The 20,153-nt window shown below is 33.6% G+C and overlaps 2 protein-coding genes across 4 annotated transcripts; one reads left to right on the top strand and one right to left on the bottom strand.

The window, feature by feature from the left end:
- The first annotated feature begins 1,089 nt into the window (after nt 1-1,089).
- Nucleotides 1,090-9,847, top strand: LOC110102708. The gene is made up of 2 exons (XM_020831155.2): nt 1,090-1,922; nt 9,256-9,847. Exons 1-2 carry the CDS (start codon nt 1,202-1,204, stop codon nt 9,714-9,716), a joined length of 1,182 nt encoding a protein of 393 aa, XP_020686814.1. The 5' UTR covers nt 1,090-1,201; the 3' UTR covers nt 9,717-9,847.
- Nucleotides 9,848-10,689: 842 nt separating this feature from the next.
- LOC110102711 (vacuolar protein sorting-associated protein 55 homolog) lies at nt 10,690-20,033 on the bottom strand. 3 transcript variants are annotated; one of them, XM_028692841.1, is made up of 6 exons: nt 19,859-20,033; nt 19,588-19,707; nt 16,656-16,707; nt 13,800-13,855; nt 13,629-13,713; nt 10,690-11,037 (listed from the first exon to the last, which is right to left on the bottom strand). In XM_028692841.1, exons 5-6 carry the CDS (start codon nt 13,706-13,708, stop codon nt 10,854-10,856), a joined length of 264 nt encoding a protein of 87 aa, XP_028548674.1. In that variant the 5' UTR covers nt 13,709-13,713; nt 13,800-13,855; nt 16,656-16,707; nt 19,588-19,707; nt 19,859-20,033; the 3' UTR covers nt 10,690-10,853. The 3 variants fall into 3 exon arrangements, with proteins under 3 accessions (XP_028548674.1, XP_020686818.1, XP_020686817.1); XM_020831159.2 differs by having other exon boundaries at nt 13,816-13,855; XM_020831158.2 differs by lacking the exons at nt 19,588-19,707; nt 19,859-20,033 and adding an exon at nt 16,788-18,550 and having other exon boundaries at nt 13,816-13,855.
- Between the last annotated feature and the right edge of the window lie 120 nt (nt 20,034-20,153).

Below are 20,153 nucleotides of genomic sequence, written 5' to 3'. Positions count from 1 at the left end.
ACGAAGTTAGGGTAGTTAAAGAAAAACGTAGGAAATAGGCGGTCGAAATAAAAAGTAACGGAGGGAATCCGTCAGCAATTGTTTTAAATGAATTTAGTTTTAATAATTTCGGAGTGGAATTAGAATTTATTAATTTAATTCGACATATGAGATAAGAGTCAGATTAATTGTTTGAAAGCAATTTTAGAAATCGGCATTAATTGATTTTAGTAGACTTATGAGATGGTAAATTGGATTGTTAATTAAGCAATGTTATTAATTGCTAAATAATTATTATATATTTTTAGATTTATTAAATATTTATAATAAAATAAAAGGTCATGATACTATTTTAAGAAATAAAATAAAAGATCAAAATTAAGTGACGGTGAAAACTCAAGTCATTTTTATAACAGTAGTATAAATATCTAATTTTATTATATTTTATTTATGATGAACTATTACATTTTTTATCTCCAACATAAAAAGATTAAAAATCCTAAATCCAATAAATTTTTTATGATGTATCTTCTTCAATTTTAATTGTAAGAGTTTTATTTTCAAGTTTTCATCTCATCAAAAATCTTTTTAATAAAATTTGTCCATTTTTAGGAAATCCCTTTTTTAGAAAATTTTAAAACTAATTTTAAGTGACAAATAAGGAAATTTCTAATTTATTATATGAGAAAAGTTTGTAAAGTCTAGTGAGTCCGGTTCGGTTCATTGAACCGGGACACTCGTCCACGTACATAGATGGTCACATCACGCGCTCCTCACCGCATAAGCGTTCCGTATCGTATAGGCGACAACATACCAAAAAGAGTAAGCAAGAATGACTAGATTGTGTCCCTTCGATGTACTTTAAGAGTTGTGCTAAAATACAATTTGTTAAGTTTAAATTAATAGCACGCATCGTAAGGAAGGTCCGAGGATGAAATACTGTGAAAATTTTGTGAGCCTTCAGGAATGGCATGCACAAAAATTTCTATGCGGACGTGGAAGCTGGATAAGAACATTATTCAGCTGGGGCCCGCTACTAAAAAATAATAGTGGGTCCCATTCTTAGCCGTCTGACCTGAGCTTCCCTCTCCTTCTCTATACAAGACCCCACCCCTTTCTCTTTCTTTCAGTACTCTCTCTCTCTCTTGCCATGGCGGATCTTGCCGGAGATGACGCCTCGCTGAGCTGCATTCTGCTGCAAAAAGTCTGAATTTATCAGGTGATGGAGTCTTTCCGCCAGCAGAGATCACCAGGCGCCAACAGTTTTCTTGGTCTCTTTTCCCAGCCGCCAACGCGCAACGGTGGTGCTGCCGCTGCAGCAACTTCACCGACCGGCGGCGGCGACGAGCTTGACGAAGACGATATTTTCTGGTCTGGAATCGATTCATCCGAGCCGAATCACCCATCCCCCAAGCATTCATCTTCTATGGCGAGCCCCAACCCTAACCCTAGCCCTAGCCCCTCCCTCTACCGCCCCGGCCATCGCCGCTTTCCTGAGCGCAATTTCGGCATACTCGCCGCCTTACCGGAAGAAGAAAAGAAACGTCCTCTTCTCCAGCGAAAAACTTTCTCCCCGTCATCATCTTCTGCCGCTGCATCACCTTCTTCGCCCTCTTCCTCTGCTCGGATGATTCCAGTGATTCCGAAGCCGAAGACGGAGTACGCCATGTCAGTTCCAGGAGGTAAGATCTACCACCAATCAGCGCCGGTAAACGTGCCCATCGTGCCGCCGAGGGCTCGGAGAGGTTGGGAGGATCTTGATGGCGATGTGAGGGAATCTGAGGATATTGAAGAAGAGGAGATGCTTCCACCTCATGAGATTGTGGCGAGGGCTGCTTCCAAGGAGTCTCCTTTGACCACTTTCTCGATGCTGGAAGGAGTCGGGAGGACTCTCAAGGGTAGGGACCTGCGAAGGGTCCGCAATGCTGTCTGGCATCAAACAGGTTTTCTAGATTGATTTAGTAGGGATCTTTGCTCTTCGTTGTGGGAAATTTTGGAAATTGTCATGAGCTATGTGATTTTTGATAAGCGGGGATCTATTTTATTCGATTTTCTAGAATAATTTGAGAACTGCCATCTTTGTCCGAACAATACACCTGGAAATATTTATCTTTTATATAGGCTATTAATTTAAGGCTGTTGCTTTATTGCCAACTATTAGGCCCAATATACAATGCTTCTTTCAGGGGTTAATCATGTTCTCTTTTCTGCTTAGCCTTCAATTGATTTCGAACTCTGGCTCTTAAGGCAGACTTTTATGAGCTAACTTAAGATTAAGTTACTAAGGGTTTCCTTTAAAAGATGGGTTTCCAAGTTTTACCTTAATCTCAGTTCATTTATATTTGGCTTTTTTGTTGTATAGGAAATGTTTGTGTTAAAATTGTCATTTTATTACTCGTTCTATGAGATTTTGTTGTGAATTGTATGACATGCGCCAAAAAGCGTAGTAAGCTGGCCGTTACAAATTCAGTGGTTTCTTCATTGCTTCATAGTAAGATTTTCATTTTTATTATTATTTTAATAGTAATAGATATAGTGGGGGGATTGTGACTTTAGGCGATTAAGTCATTTAAAAGAGTAAATGTTTTATATATCAGAGTATTGTTCAAGTTGATGGTGAAATTGATGAGGATATTATTAATAGAATTGAAGTTAGATTGTTGAAGCAGAGAAATGCATCAGACCTATTGTGTGATAGCAAAGTATCCCTCAAACTTTGGGGAAAATTCTATAAGATGGTGGTGAGGCCTGCGATGAGGGATCTATAAGATGGTGGTGAGATCTGTAATACTTTATGATGCAAAATATTGGCCATTAAAAGAAAAGCATAAAATTAAGTGTTGTAGAGATGAGGATGCTCAGGTGGATGAGTGGTTTTACTCTTAGAGATGGATCGCTAAAGAGTATATATGTGAATGGGAGTATCTCCAATGACAAATAAGATTAGAGAGAGTCGCCTTAGATGATTTAGTCACATAGAACATCAGCTTTCCGATGACTTGGTTATGATAGTAAATGTATTAGATTTAGCCTATGTTAAGAATGGTAGAGGTAGACCTAAAAAGACTTGATTAAAAAATATTAGAAATGATATTTTTTATTAGATTTGAATGAGAATTTGATTCTTAGCAGGATACAATGGAGAAAAATGATTCATGTTGCCGACCCCAGTTAGTGGGATAAAGGCTTGATGTTGATGTTGTATTGTTTGTCTTTAGATTGCTTTCTTCCAATGTTGAGTTGTCAATCATTTCATGTGTAATTTTTTTTTTTTCATGTCAGTCAATTCAAACTTGCTCTACAATGCCTACATTTGGGCCTTATGTTTAAATTATTTTTATTGCTCGAGAGTAAGCTTCTCATTTTTGTGTTATTATCAACTGACTTATTGTGATCAAATTTGATACCTTGATGCTTTCACTTATGGACTATATGTGTGTATCCTTTGTTATGTCACAATTTGATTGTTAGGAGTGTTCTCAGAGTTACTTCAATCATGAATTACATGATATAATTAGACACGGGGACTTTGGACATGTGTGTATTATGGCTACATTGATCTTTCATATTAGCTAATTTATGATTGTCAATGTTCTAAGGTTTTCAATTTGCTGAAAGGTTGTTGTTGTTGTTGCTGCTCAAGTTTTATCTGTAGCCATCAGAGGAAAATAATTTGAAAAGAAAACCATTTTAAGGTTGACCTAAAGACATAAACAATCTTATCTCAATATCACTTTCACAAAAATTATACACAAATTAGCTTATCTGAATATCAATTAAAAAATATGCAGATATTTAAAGTGCATTGTTATCAATATGTTCATGGTAATAGAAAAAATGTCAAAGCAAGTCATGGCATAACAAAGAATAATAACGAATGCATGAAATCAACAAGGCATCAGTTTTGATCAATATTAATGAAAATCTTACTCTGAAGAAATGAATAAACAACTGAACTGGTGATGGCCAGCCTAGTATGCTTTTTGGCGCATGTCATACAATTCACAACAAAATTACATAGAATGAGGAATAAAACGACAAGTCCAACACAAACATTTCCTATACAACAAAAAAGACCATATAAATGAACTGTGAGATTAAGGTACAAATATTGTGTAAAACTTGGAAACCTCATCTTTTACAAAGTAAATACAATTTGCTTTTAATGGTGATTATATTGGTTCAATAAAGTCACCAGCTTATATCATACTGCTATTTATTTTATTTTCATGATTTTTTACATTGATTTTTATTCTTAGAAATGACTATGAGAGTCTAAATGGCCTTTCTTATATTTGTTTTTATCATCTAGATCAAATGATGGAGCTACAATCATAAAAATAGATTTACTTATTATGATCAGGAACTTCTTGCATATTGTGATCTTGTTGAGGGCAAATATTGCCACAGCAGATGATTATCATGATTTACATCCCTACAAGCTTATATAAGTTTGTTTGTTTTCTTTGTTCTTTTCATTTGATTTCTTCAGTTGATTATCATACCTCATATGCTTGCTTATTATCTATGTTTTGTCCTTGAACGCAAAATAGCTTAAGGACAACCCATCATTTTCATGCTTATTAATATCACAAAATAATGCACTATAACTTTGCAATTTTCACTACAGGGCTTAAAAAGTCCAAATAAAGAATGCTATATATATGCTATTTCTGAGTCACAAAGCATAGCACATATCATGTATGCTTTTTTTGGTTGATATTTTGGCTATTTTTTATTGCTTTTGTTTACATTTTTAATTTTTTAGCTTAAGGGATTGGGCATGAGTTATTTTAAAACAGGTCTATGATTTTCTTTTCATTTTAGATTATTCCATTCTGCCAGCTGAGTGAAAATCAGTTGATTTCAACTGATGACTCTTTACAGGTAATGCTAATGAGTGGTTAAAAAGAAAAGACAAGTTTGATGAAGATTATGCATTAGTGATTGGTGATGAAGAGCCGACATGGAGTATTGTTATGAGGGTTGGGTTTCATTTGTGATGGCTTTGTTACTCTTTGAAGCAGCTTTTTAGTATAAAAATTTTAATTTTTTAACTAAAAAGTTGTTTAAGAAGCAGTAAGAAAGCCGTCCCAAACGAAGTATTAGTGATTATTGAAAAAGCTATAGTCTTGATCTTGATTGAGAGTGAAATTAAAAGAGTTTTTATCTTGTTGATGCATATGAGCATGAAAATGATTTTTTTTTATTTTTATATGAACATGAAAATGATGAGTAGGAAGAAGATTAGGATTTAGGTTAAGATAATAATGGAGGCCAAATAATTTTTTGTTTGATAGGAAATTTGTAAAATGGACGAAACTTCAATCGTGATAATTTTATTATAATAGTTTATTTTTCAATGTTATTGTCTTGCATTATCGTTTATGTATATTAAAATAATTATATATTTTGTTTATATGATATTGGTTATATTTTTTGTTTTTAGGATAGTTCATTTTATTATTTGTTGAATTATTAATATTTTTTGTATGTTTACTAATTTGTACTTTTTTTAATAGTGCAAATTATGTGCTATATATTATGACATGCATAATGATTTCTTGTGTGATTTGCTTCCCCAAAGTCCTTATACTTGAAGATGGCTTTCTCTTGCATTGAATGTGATGGGTCTTTTGTCTTGTATTTCTTTGGATCTTAATTGTGGATGAGGTTGATAGGGCAAGGAAGTATTTTGGTTAAGTGAATTGAACTATTTGGTCATATTTTATTATGAAGTTTGGTTTGTTAAGTAATCTAAGGAGGATGAACACTTATATAATTTAATGTTATGACATTTGTGAGGTTTTCTAAAGCTACCAAGATGGCAACCTTCTTTCCACTTCTACCTTTATCATTGTTGTTGTCATCAACAATTTGGCTCCTCATTCAATAACTTGAGGAACTCATTCTATAATATTGTAGCAATATTCTCTTGAATTCATCTTTGAAGGGCCTTCCTTCTTTTTTACTTCATTTCAAAATAATATTATGCAAATGAGCAATATCTTATATTCTAATTTTTCTTTTTTTGAATTTCCCATATGAAATTTCTTTTCTTTCTTTACTTTCTATGTGTTGGATTCAATTTTTTGTTGAATCAAAACATATTTAGAGCAAGCAATACTCAAATTTCAAGTCAATTAAAATATTAGGAGATAATTAATTAAGTTTTGATTTCCATTTAAGTAATAATAAATGAATAATTTATAACATTGAATAAAAAATTATTTTATGAATCTTTAATATATATAAGTTACGGGCTAGAATATACATGACAATAAAGTGATAGTGTTTTTCATCTTAGTGTTGCATGAATATTCAGCACACAAACAAAAAAGATAAAACACCAAGGTTTTTAATGTGGAAACCCTTGAAAAAAATACCATGGGGTTTTGCCTGATTCAAATGATTACAATAGTATATGAATAAATTATAAAGCTTGATTTGTCATGTAGTTTGAAGATTGAAATTATAATAGTAGACAAAGTTAGTTGGAAGTTTGGCGTCAGTTGGTTGTTAGGTGGAAGTTTGACGTTTGTCGGTGGCCAAGTTAAAGTTCGACGTCAATCGATGGTCGTTGGCAGGAAGTTCGATGACAGTCGGTGGTCCGGTGCTGGTCATTGATCTGACGATGGTCCGACAAAAGTCGGTGGCCGGGCGAAAGTCTGATGATGGTCAGTGGCGTAGTGGAAGTCCTGTGACAATTGATGGTCCGACAGTGATACGATGATAGTTGGTGGTCCTGCGACGGTCGGTGGTCTGATGGTGATCTGGCGATGGTCGAGGAGGAGCTTGGTGGAAAAAGAAATCTCAAATTTCTCTTTCTTCTTCCTCTTCCTTTTCCTTTCTTTTCTCACTTTTTTTTTTCTCCCTCTTTAGTGTAGAATGGAGGATCTATTTATATTTTTTTGAGAATAACATAACTAGTAAATAGTGAGAAGATCAAGAGTAGATTGGGAGTGTTTCAGATGGATGACCGATATTAATTCCCTTGACCATTTATCATGCCTTTTAGTATCTTAGTAATGTCAAAATTCAACGATCTTGGGCTCCTTGGATTCATCTCGTCAAGCCGCTCGATTCAACTATAAGTATATCACATTTAAAAATCATTTGGTTGTTCAACTTATGTTTTGAAGCTTCCAATTGTGCTTCGGGCCCGATTTGGACTCATTTGGGCACGGATTGGACCGGCTTTAGGCATTGTTTGGGACAGATTTTTTAATGCTTCTTAAAACTGTTTTTAAGTTAAAATATAACTAAATTTGTACTATAAAGCTGCTTTAAGAAGCATTAAAAAAGCTATCCCAAATGAAACCTTAGTGTCATTGGGTTCTTTTTTTTTGAGATGTTGAATTCAACTTTAAGTTTGCAAAAATCGGAGTTCGGATGGTCCCAAAATCAATTTTGAAAAATTTTTATTCAATCTTGCCTTGAGATTTGTGCCCGATTTTTGGATGTTATAGATATAATAGTTAATAAATTTTCCTGCCAATTTGAAGTACTGTGGAAGAATGCATTGAATCCTGCCTTCAGCATTGATGAGCTTGCTTGGTTGAAAAAAAAATGGAGTACAATAAGAAGGTTGATGTAATTAAATATTTAAATGGCGTGTTTATACTATCTTAATTTTTGTGCTGTTACAGTTACAGAATTTAATAAAATATTAAGTATTTTTATTTTTATTTCTCACAATATAGTTTTCTATTTCTTTCAAAAAGGGCTTTCCATTGAGTTGGATGACCTATCAATAATTGCTTGTTTTGCTTGATTTTGCTCACAAAATTAATCGACAAGGAATTAATTTTTTAGGCCCAAAAAATATTCAAAATAGATTAAGCTTTCTAACATGTCATTCGAATTCTAATTTCAATAAATTTATAGTTGATATAGTCTGGTTTAATGAAGCAAAAGGATGATTTTGAGTGCATTTGGATCATGTACAACTTGAATCGAGCTTCACTTGAATCGAGCTTCAAAGGTCTAGCGGTTGATCGCCCCCGTCCTTTCTAACGCATGACTTGCACAGGTCATGTGAACTTGAACCGCGCTAGCGTCACATCTAGTTCAAGCTTACATATTTTTAATAGTTTAATACTTTAACTCCTAAATTCTAATATATTTCAATTGTTTTTTGTAGCAATAGATTTTAAACGAGCCACTTTGTGAGCTAATGAATTGAGTCAAGGCTGTCTGGCTGTCTCAAACCTGAATTGTTAGCTCTTCAAGTTTTGCTCATGAACTATTTATCGAGTTGAACTCAAGCCTGCTCACAAACTAACTTGACTCACTTATTCCCTTATCTTGACATGACAATCTTATATTTATATCTTCTTCCATATAATCTATTGATAATATTTAAAAGAGATAAAAAACCAAAATGAAATAGATCATTGAATTTCTTTTAAAAATTTTAGCAATTTAGCTTTAAATGTAAATGATATATATACTAATAAATATGATTGCCAACCTAATAATAATGAGTCTCCATTGTAGTTGGCAATGCCCATAGCCAGAAACTCTCCTCCTTGCTTATCTTCAACAGTTACTTCAATAAAGCACATTCAATCAATCCACCAACTCATAAGTCCCCTCATATCTCTCATTTAATATATATGTGGATTGCAAGTATTTAATGGCTTTCAAGACTGTTTCTTCCTCTTCATCTCAGCTCTAAATCTTCAGAATCATAAGGTCTCTAATGGCGAAAAGATCCTTTCTGCTTCCTCTGCTCTTTGCTCATCTTCTTCAGCTCTCCATAGCCAGTTTGCTCAAAGGATCAGTCTCTTGCATCGACTGCTCTCCCTCATATGACCTCTCTGGTTTTCTCCTCCCCATTCATCCCTTTTTTGTAATTCTCTGTATTTTATTTTATTTTTTTCATATTAATTTTTCTTATAACTATAAGATTCCAATAGAAGATAAGATTAGAGAGAGCCGTCTTTGATGGTTTGGTCCCAAAACGGCGGCCTTCAGATGAACCGGTTAGGAAAGTAGATGTATTAAACTTGACTTATGTTAAGAAAGGTAGAGACCGACCTAAAAAGAATTGGTTAGAAAATATTAGAAATGATCTTTCTTTATTAGATTTAAACGAGAATTTGACTTTTAATAAGACACAATAGCGAAATGGGATAAAGGCTTGATGTTGTTGTTGTTGTTGTTGATATTAATTTTTCTTAACTATCTGTATAATTTGAAGTTGACTTCAGCAAAAGTCAAAAGCTTTGACTTTGAGCTGGTCTGACCAAATCTCTCTCTCTCTTCAAACAGGTGTGAGGATGGCCGTCAACTGCAGTAAAGAAGACATACTATCCTACGCGTTGACCGACGCCAAAGGTCAATTTCAGATCTCCATCGCAAAGCCATCTCCTCTTCCATCCGACTGCTCTGTAAATCTACTCGGTGGGAAAACTCAGCTCTGCGGCTTCAGGAAATCCATTATCTCCAAAATCGTCGCCATTAATCCATTAAATGCATCAACAAACAGTTCTTCTTATACAGTTCGAACTCCGCTCGCCTTCTTCACCTCATGCAAGAAAATAATTGAAGAAGCAAAACTTGAGAAGGGGAATGGAGGTAACTATGGTGGCCGAGCTGCTTTGGGAGAAGACAAGTCGCTGAACACGATGGCAACGCAGCAGGCGGGGCTGCCGGAGCCGCCGCCGGAGACTTTCTGGCTGCCGCCGTTGATCTATGTTATCCCCTTCTTTCCTATCATTGGGATTCCTTGAAGTTGAAGACAGTGTTTTCTTTTGGCTATTATGCTTTAGCTATCTGTGGGAGTTTGAATGAGTTGGCTTTGTATCTTAAATAAGCCTATGGGGAGTTAATTAATTAACTGCCTATGTTTATTTTGATTTAATGAAGTTTTTTTAATATTCTGTATGTGTTTATTAGGGTACTTGTGAGAATAATTTTTAAATTATTATTTTCAATTAATATGAGTATTATAAATATTTTTTAAGAAAGTTAATAATAATTTTCTTATAACTATAAGATTGCAATAAATCTAATTATAAAAAATAAATTTACACTAAATAAATTATAATAAATAAAAAAATGGGTGAACAAAAGTGTGGTAAAAATTTGAAAAAACAAAGCAATAAGAAATGTAACTTATTATATTTTTATAAACAATTTTATTTCGACTTTGATTTTTATAAATGTGATGAAATCTATAAATATAGTTAAAAATTTTCACACTGCATTATACATAAAATGAAAAAATGGGCTATATCATAAATCTTTAAGATATAATAAAAATATTTTATTAGTATGAGATAATCAAATAAAAAAAAATTAACTCAGCAAAAAACAGTTTGCATTAATAGCCATTAGTGTGTTCGAATCTCTTTTGCTTATCATTAATTAGCTTTTCACTTTAATTTCACACGCGTGGAGAAGCCCACAATCATTTAACCACTTTTCTAAAAAATAATTATTTATTTCAATTAATCTCTCACATACTTTATTTAATTAAATAGTCATAACTTTCATCATGAGAACCCACGTAATAGGATGAAGGCTTGATATTGTTGTTGATCATTTAAGATTAAATGCTAAGCACAATAAAATACCCACAACAATAATTTTGATCCAAATTCAATCAAAATAATTTTATAATCATTAAATTTATTTTAACACATTAAAATAAAATAAAAAATAACTACAAAAATAAAATCATTTCTAATAACATAAAAAACATTATAAAAACATGAGATATAACACATAGGGATTGATTAGATGATAGTTTGCCTAACAGTATTTATAAGACTTTTTATTGTCTAGAGGTCAAAGGCTACATAATAAGTGTTTTCAAAGGACTGTGGAGGGTCATAAAATAAGGCGATTGGGACAATCTTGTTAAGCTACCAATCCTCATCAAGGCTAACTCGGTGGAAGCAAAGTACAGTACAGACTAAAATGAAGAATGAAGTGAATTCTATTAACATTGCACCTGTTTCGATCAGATGAGCATGCCTTAAGATTGCAGGTATGGCGATGCTTCCCATGGCCGACGCCCCCGTCAGAAACTTTGCAGCGTTTATCCATCTATATCATAATCAAAGGGGAATTTTTGGTTATAATTTTAAAAGAGGGCAGCATACAAGACCTGGTTAAAGAGATAAATAAGTGATTTTTCCACTTCTCAACTGCAAGAACAATAATTTAATAGGAGAGATTATTTTGTGAGGACACCAGACATGAGAACCGTCCGGTACCGCTCGGTTGAGGTGATGTTGACGCATTTTTATTGGTCTCTGGACGACATCCGGACTCCGCACAAAATAATTTGCCCTTCAATAGGAGAGATTATTACGTGCGGCATCCAAACCGTCCGGAGGCGAATCCAGACGCGCCACGTCACCTGGATGCACCGGGCCCCGGGTGACATGACGCATTCGGATTCGCCTCCGGAAGAGAATCCGAATGCCGCACGTAATAATTTTTCCTTCAATAGACACGCTAATGGACATAAAGTTAACAGAGCAAAAACAAAAAAAGAACAGGAAGCAAACCCAAACCAACATCTATAATTGTTTCATTTTCAATGCATAATTTGCCCTTCAATAGGAGAGATTATTACGTGCGGCATCCAAACCGTCCGGAGGCGAATCCAGACGCGCCACGTCACCTGGATGCACCGGGCCCCGGGTGACATGACGCATTCGGATTCGCCTCCGGAAGAGAATCCGAATGCCGCACGTAATAATTTTTCCTTCAATAGACACGCTAATGGACATAAAGTTAACAGAGCAAAAACAAAAAAAAGAACAAGAAGCAAACCCAAACAAACATCTATAATTGTTTCATTTTCAATGCAACAGTTAGAACATATGAAGTTCAATTCCTTATTTGGTCTTAAACAATTTTGTGCCATATAGGAATGGAGCAGCACCAATACTCAGTAAATCACAGAAGAATTTTACTATTGATATATAGATGTCACCAGTTTTTGAACTGCTAAGAGCTAAATTTTTAATGTAGAAGCGCAGCACTTTGGCAAGCCTTCTTCTACTTCAGAAATACTAACCAAAGAGTGCCGTAGAAAGCAATACAACTTATCTTTCAGAAAAGAATAAACTAAGAAAAATAAATGGAAAACCTTTCAAATCAAGCATGGATAATACTAGATTGATTCTGAGTAATCATCAGGATGACTTAAACCTAAGCTAATACATAGCACTCAAGCACCTGATTTGTCCTATTACTGCCCTACAGAAGCTATCACCTTAAAAATACTTACCGTGCAATCAATAAAAATCAGGTGAAGCAACATCTATCATACCCAAGATCATAACTTAGTTGAAAATTGATATGCCGGTTCACACTGAACCGGCCCAGCCGACCCAACCTCGTGTACAGGAGGCTGAAAAAGTCCGTATCCTCTGGTTATTTCCGCACAAAGGGGTGGGCCCCACTTGTCCAAGCAATTTCAAATTGAAAAGGAGTGGGCGGCTATTGGGAGGGAAATTAGATTAGGAAAACTTTTGTATTAAAGAGGATGAGAGGATTAGGGAAGATTATGTTTTGATTGACTGGAATTAGGGTTTCTTGGCGACTTGGACTCTAGACTCTCTTGTCTAGAGATTTGGGAGAGACGATCCTCCTCTCGAATTGAGGATCTCTTGTATCTTTGCTTTGTTCTTGTTTTGCTTTGTTTTCTATAAGATTTGTTATCGTTTGATTGTTCTTCCACCATAATTTCTTACTTTTTTCGCTATTTTTATCGATTATTGTTAGGTTTGCTTGCGAACTCAAGTAGATCCGATAGAATTAATTGCGAACTCAAGTATTTTCTATCAAAGATACAAAGTAATCCTTTCAAAGAATTTCTTTCTAATTCAGTTACACTAATAGCAATAATTTTCCGATACCTATTGGGCATATCACCCAAAGGAATAAGCATATACTAATCTCATTCTTGATTACAAAAAGAAAGAACCATGTTGTAAGGTCCATGAGTCAGAAGACATGGCATTGGGTTGAAAACGTTCTCCGAAGACGCTATCAACATGATATCTGACAATAAATTTTGTTAAAAAGGTGCAATACATCGGGGTTTTATAATCTTAAACAAATTAACTTAAATGCTTATTTTTGTTCCATTGTTCTCACGCATCACTGTATCAGTCACACAATCAAACTCAAGTGTTTCAATCACCTAGTCATAGAACATGAAGATTTCACAGCCAAAAGAAGTAAGTGTACAGATATATTTTGATCACTGGACAGAACAGCAGGTTTCATGGGTCATGGCAATGAAAACAGAACATCTGCTAGAGCAAGTAGAGTACCAGCTTACTAAGACTGCTGGGTTTAATCATCTAATCGAGCATCTATAAGATCTACTTAGACCACCGTTTAATTGAAGAATGTGTGTTTTCTTGGTAAGAGTGCCAAAGTTAATGAATTTTACGCCCTGGTTAACTGCATATCAAATTAAAAGTACCAAACCAGCTGAACTTTATATATCCAAGTCATATTTAGGATCAAAGCTTGTCACTCATTTATGATTTAACGACTCATAGCTTTAGATATCATAAATACAAGTAGTGGATCTTGAAATAAAAAAATAAATGTATCTACATAAGGATTCAAACAGCAAGAAAAACTAAAAGCATGACAGTATTTAAACTCACCCTCCACCCTCCCTGCTGGTCAAGAAATGCGTAGAACCACCTCCAAAAAACAAGCAAGGCATTGGCACCAATACATACATGAGAGCTGCAATTAACGAAATCTCATTAGTGGCAGTTAAACATCTCAGTAAACATATTGCGTTAACTGAAAATTTGGTATACTGTATATACATGGCGAATCATCTACCTGTTAGCATAGGCCACCAGTTGTTGTATAATGCACAAGCCTGCAAGAATAAAATAATTTGTTAAGGCTCATTCCAAAGATTAAAAGTAAAATATGAGAACTGATCTTCAAAGGCAATGAAAAAATACAACCATGTGTTTTCCAGATTTAATTACAAAACTAAAATAAAAACAAATGTTGTTTGATCATCAACACAAATGAGATAAATTCAAAACTCATAAGGGGCTATACTTTGTAAAATAAGTTAATTACAAAGCTTAAAAACATTCATCATCACCATGAGCCTTATCCCAACTATTTGGGGTTGGCTTATAAATCCTAATTTTCCATGCATTATTGCTAAGTGTTGCTAGAGGTGTTAAACATATTATTCATAAATAATTTTGAACAACTATACATGTTATTTTAGGTCTAACATTTCTCCTTCCCAATTATTTATTTATTTGTTCATCCAATGATGCATTTTCTACCCATTTCCTATGCCTAAACCACTTATTTTTACTTGCATCTACCTTGTCTTCAATAGATATAACTTTTCCAACCATTACTTCGGAGAAAAAAAACTCCTCCAATCATTACTTCAGCGAGAAAATGATCAAAATGATCATTTGATTCTTTATGAAAGATCAAAGTAGTCCCCAACTACATTAAATGATTATTTTGGATCCTCAATTCCTTAAAGATGAACCCAAATAGTCCCACCATGGGATTATTTTAATTCATTTTTAAAGATTTGAGGGACCTTTTAATATAGTTGGGGATCATTTTGATTCTTTTTTCTTAATTTAATATAATCATTCTTTAATTTTTCCTTCTTAGTTTTCACACACATCCATCATAACATTCTCATTTATGTCAAGCTCAACATAAAAAAATTAATGCTTTTAATACAAACCAAAACACAGACCTAGAAAACATCATCATCCTAATAATGGTATGTTTAAACCTTAAAAAAAAAACCATATGTATAAACCTCGGAAGATGCACATAAGCCTTTAAAAATAAATTCTTAGAAAAAAAGAGTAATGTAAAGTATCATATAATGCATTGGGGTGAATGTTTATACATTTAAATTAAAAATATATATATATTTATCCAACATTCAATGAAACTGATTTAACCTTATCTCATGAATGTGCCACCCTCATCTTGAATTTTTTCCCTCTTTTCATCTCCTCCTTAAAAATTAACATCTAGCGCTTTATTAAACAAATCTATATCTTCTTCCTAAAGCAATCTTCAATGATGAGATTTGTCGACTGCTGATGAAAGACACTAGCAATATCTTGTGCGCTATCATGATAGGCCTATTTGTGATTATTCACATCATATTTATAGGAAGAGCAACAATTATGCCTTGATTTTCTTGATGAATATCAAATACCCTATTCATCGAAAGAAAAATTTTCTAAATCAATCAAATTTGATGCAAACTTCAAATTTACACTTGTCAAAAAATGCAAGAGTGCATAAAACTTTTTATTTTATTTTAGTTGATAATACTTTAGAAGTTCTTTGAATTTTACAAAATTTTGTTTTAAGTTTCAAGTAGTTTTATTTAGGCACATAATATTGTCTATGAGAACAGGTTGTCGTATGTAATATTTTAAATCCCGAAGTTCGGTTCATTATTAGCAAGATGTCGATTCTATGGTTTGTTGATACATTGGTTATTCTTTTGGTTTATCATTTGTTATGCTACCGAATCATTATTTTTCATGTTCACTACTAAAACTTAGAGCACTGATACATATTGCATAAATTGTGCAATTGAACATGTTCACTACTAAAACTTAGAGCACTGTTACATATTGCATTAATTGTGTAATATTCAATTACATCCCATGGAAACATAATCTTCTGAACCATGCTTAACCACACAGCTCTATGCTTTAACACAATTATTTTGTTCTAATTCACACAATCTTACTATTTGCAGCTGCGATTTTCCAGTGATTTATGGTTGGAATTTGGCAATTGAATTTAGGCTATTTGAATATTATAAAAATTGGAAGATATGAGGCATGCAAAAAACAATTGATTATTTAAAAATTGTACTTGCTCTCCCACTCTCTCAAACTCATAAACTGATTGGATATGATCATATGAGTTCTTTAAATTGTGGTGCAAGTGTTGATTGAAAATTTCAATGAAAAGTTTTCACCTTATACCAATATGAAATTTGGATCACTTATTTGGAAATTTCTTTCCTTGTTAAATATGAACATATTTTGTAATTACTAATTAGTTTACGAGCGTGATTGATTTTTGTCAAATCAGTTACAATTTAGAATTTATAATGCTTGTGTGAACATTGATCATTGTGTGGTTTTTTATTCAACTTAAATTTCTAGAAAAAATAATATCTGGCAATTATTATATTATGAAATAGATAAATTTTTATGTAATTCTGAATCTTTATGAAAAAGGATGAATGCTTGTTCAAATTGATGGCCAGTAAACTATGAATTTATCTCTAGTGCATTTCATCCTATATTTATATTTGCATTAGAAAATTGTATATCCTGACTGCATTTAAATTAATGGCCAGCATTGCAAATATCCAAATGTAACTGTGAGAGGACAATAAATGCCATCAACAGAATGAATTATCCTAACTATTTGAGTTTGAAATGAAAAATAAAACCATTCATCTGTTACTTCAAAAAGATCACATTTAAAATTATTTACAGATTAGGAAAATCACTTTCAGACAAGCTGCACGTGAAAAGTCTAACATCAACAAACCTTCTTGCTAATTAATGAACAGCACACAGCCATCAATCTAAAAGAGACTGGAGCACACAATCATTAGATATAAGTGGAAATGGAGACTATACCAGGATTTGCAACAGAAAGCTAGCTGAAAACATGAAAGCTAGTCCACCAAGCCTGTATATCAATAGAGTTAGAAATATCTCTACAAAATGTAAAACAAGCCGGATTATGAAAAAAGCAATCTCAGAACTTACACTATAAAACATAGTTGAAAGTGATGATCCCACAGCCACGCAACCATTGCAACAATATAGATCACAAAGAAGGAAAAAAATGAGAATCACCAGTTAAAAGTTAATAAAAAATTAAAGTTTTTAACAATGTATGTTACAATTTCAGAGGCAATATCAGTATAAGCATAAGATAGGATAACAGACTATTCAGCATAAACCCTGTATTAATTGCTTAAATGCCACCAAATGTTTGAGAAAGCTCATACTTCACTCATTACTTCTAAAGCCTTTAGCAATTTAACAATTTACCATTAGTTAATGCTTAATTCTCAAAAATCATCTTGTTCCCATTTCCATTAGTCATTGAAGCAAGACACAAGACAAAACTTAAGATCTTAAGGCTTCCCTTACTTTTCTTGGTCAAGTTGAGGTAAAAAAATAATCATGTTTCATTTGTTTTCTAGGTCAAGTTAGGAATGGATAAATGGATTTGTACTTGTATAGATAAAAGCGAGGCTTGTTTTCCTTTGGGAAATTTCGACCATTACTTGGACGATGACTTTTTTTAAGAATAGACTAGGATGACTCTTTTAAAAGGAATAGACAGGGGTCGACCTAACCCCCCATCTAAACACAGGTGAATTTAGGTAACAGAGAATAAAAAGACCTTAATGGCACAAAACCGAGCCAATTTAAAACATTATAACTGAAACAAAATTGTGGTTAGCAAGCACACCAAAAGCTCAAAATCTTTTCAAATAATCACACTCACACAAAAAAAGCAAGAACTGTTAGAAGAGAATGTAGGAAATAACAACAACAAAAAATGATAGTTCTTAAAGAGTACCATAGAAGAATGATAAAAAAATGAAATTTGTATACTTGAAATAGCTTGAGCCGAGTCAAAGGTGAGAATAATAAGTCTTATACAATTCCTCCTCTAGCTTTGACAAAAGACACAAGAATAGAGTTTGTTTAGATATTACAAGATGCATTTTTTAGAATAGAATTCCATTTAACATGGAAAGGAGTCCTTCATAATAATCATGCTTTGCTTTATTAGGTATTATGGTCAAATATTAGAGCTTCCTAGCATGAACGAGCTTCAAACATAGATGTAAGATGAGGAGGCAAGGGCAAGGGAAACGACAAAGATGGTCGATAAATTGAAGCAAACATGGGCTAAAATAGAAGTTAGAATAATAACAAATGATTAGTCAAACATTGGACAAAGAAGTATCATACAACTACCTGAACTTAAAGCATTTGTAGTACAAGTTCTCAATCTTACTTGTTAAGCTTCTGCACATGAATGCTATTGAAGAATGTTCAACCAAAAGCATATAAAAAGAAACCCATTTCTATAGGACAGGTGAAAAGGTTGGTTAATATTATGTTTAATAAAAATTAAAAAGTAGACAACTCAAGTCATAAAGACAAAGAAAGGATGATGGAATTGATTCTTTGATTGTTGATGATATACAATCTGATGATGAATGACTAACACAACAAAATAGTGATAGAGTGAATTTAATGATGAAGGAATTACACTTACTGATGATGAGAATGAAAATATAATTACTAATATTAAAAAAGCTATTGAGTTGAGAGCAACTTTTAATTCAAAATCATTCAAAATAAAGCAAAGTGAGGTTGGAGTTTCAAAAAAGTCAAATGCTAATTTAATTATAACAGATTACTGTTAAATCCTAGCTGTCTCTTAGCCCTTGACCCCAGGGCCAGCATGGGCTCACCTGGATCACGTCGATCTCCTTCTATATTTGGGTGGCTGATTTAGGAAGGATTATACTAAGGCAATTATGCATGATTTGGTAGTTATTTGTTTCTTTGTTAAGATGTCTTGTATAGAAATATAAATAGGGATAATTTTGTTAAGCTTTTCCACTCTCCAATTCTCAAAATTTAATAATTACTTATTTGCGTTATTAATTTGTTGTTTTATTTTAAATAATATTAAATCAAAATATTAATTGATATAAAGAGTAAGAAGAAAAATGCATTGCTTGAAGAAGATTTGAAGAACATGAAATTGAATTAGAAGAACTCGATCGACCAAAACATATCAAAACAACGAGTCAATCAAATTGAACTCACTAGAGATGAGCATCATCGAGCTCAAGGATGACTAGAAGAAGTCCCCATCAATGCAACGAACTCGCCGACGAGATTGGGTCACCTCATGCCCAAAGTAAAACGAAAACACCAAAGCAACATACATGCGCAATTAGCCTCAAAGGGAGACTAGGTGGATTCATCCAAAGCTTTTAAAATAGCAACTCACCATAATTCGGCCAAAGAAGATGAAATCAGCAAAGGATTTCATGCGGGTCCATCCCATGTTTAGAAAGTTGTAATACATAACTCATGTAATTAAGAGCTACAATTGTTGTATCGTTATCTCACGCCAAACTTTCATTAGGCTATATTAAATAAGCTATTGATTTTTCTAAAATGTAGTACTTTTTATAGAGTTGTATCTCTTCCTCCACCTATAAATAAGGGGTAAGAGAGCAACAGCAAGCTTGAAACATAGATCATTGACTCCAGTTCCATACGTTTTTGGCACTAAGAAATTGCAGGGCATTCTATCACATTTTCCGGTTAATCTTGTCAGTAAGATCCAAGAATAGTCCAAAGGTAAATTTAGATTCAACAAAATTAATCCCAGTTTCTAGCACTATCAAACCAAACTGCAAACAATGACATATAAAGAAACAAGGTGTGAATGTCAATCCCATGACAAATCATACGATTCCAGTGAGAACGCAGTAGAAACCAAAGATTACAATGAGTTGGTTACCTCCGAGGGTCATCGCCATCTGTGCCGGCTTCAACAGCACCCAGCAGGGCTAAGGGGCTGTTTGGTAGGAGGATTTATGCCGGATTTGAGGCGGATTTGAGCGAAATCCAGCCAAACGACCTAAAATGCAAAACCAAATCTCACGGTAAATGAAAGCCGCCCTAGACGGAAAATTACCCATTTTCTTGGTAAATCCCGGATTTCCGAAATCCTCTGATTCGGCGGATTTACGGGATTTGGCCAAAGAAGCGCGCGAAAGGGAGAAAGTTACCTTCACAGCGAGCGAACTCCCGTCGTTGCTTCCGATCAAAATGTCGTAACTTCCGATCCAACAGGAAGGGAACGTCTTCCAGGAGCGAAGTCGAACATCGACGAAGGAGCCGAAGAAGAACTGCAACGACGAAGAAATAAAGGGGAAGAGCAAACCCCAGGCGTAGGCTATGTAAATAAAGTAGCAAGTAGTAGAAGATATATTTAAAATGAGTAAATTAATTTTAATAAGTAATATTTATTAATTTACTAAAAATTAATTCATCGAAATTAATTTTTTTATATAATTTATTTTA

Source organism: Dendrobium catenatum, unplaced genomic scaffold (assembly GCF_001605985.2).
Source record: "Dendrobium catenatum unplaced genomic scaffold, ASM160598v2 fragScaff_scaffold_158, whole genome shotgun sequence".
Classification (NCBI taxonomy): Eukaryota; Viridiplantae; Streptophyta; class Magnoliopsida; order Asparagales; family Orchidaceae; genus Dendrobium; species Dendrobium catenatum.
This window is presented reverse-complemented; position numbering and strand designations above follow the sequence as displayed.

Excerpts from the sequence above, each read along its gene's own strand:
- LOC110102708 (XM_020831155.2), top strand. The coding sequence starts at position 1,202 with ATGGAGTCTTTCCGCCAGCAGAGATCACCAGGCGCCAACAGTTTTCTT. Across the intron at positions 1,923-9,255 it reads TGCTGTCTGGCATCAAACAG|GTGTGAGGATGGCCGTCAAC; the intron begins GTTTTCTAGATT and ends CTCTTCAAACAG.
- LOC110102711 (XM_020831158.2), bottom strand. The coding sequence starts at position 16,834 with ATGGTTGCGTGGCTGTGGGATCATCACTTTCAACTATGTTTTATAGT. Across the intron at positions 16,708-16,787 it reads TTTCAACTATGTTTTATAGT|GCTTGGTGGACTAGCTTTCA; the intron begins GTAAGTTCTGAG and ends ATTGATATACAG. Across the intron at positions 13,856-16,655 it reads GCTTTCTGTTGCAAATCCTG|GCTTGTGCATTATACAACAA; the intron begins GTATAGTCTCCA and ends TTATTCTTGCAG.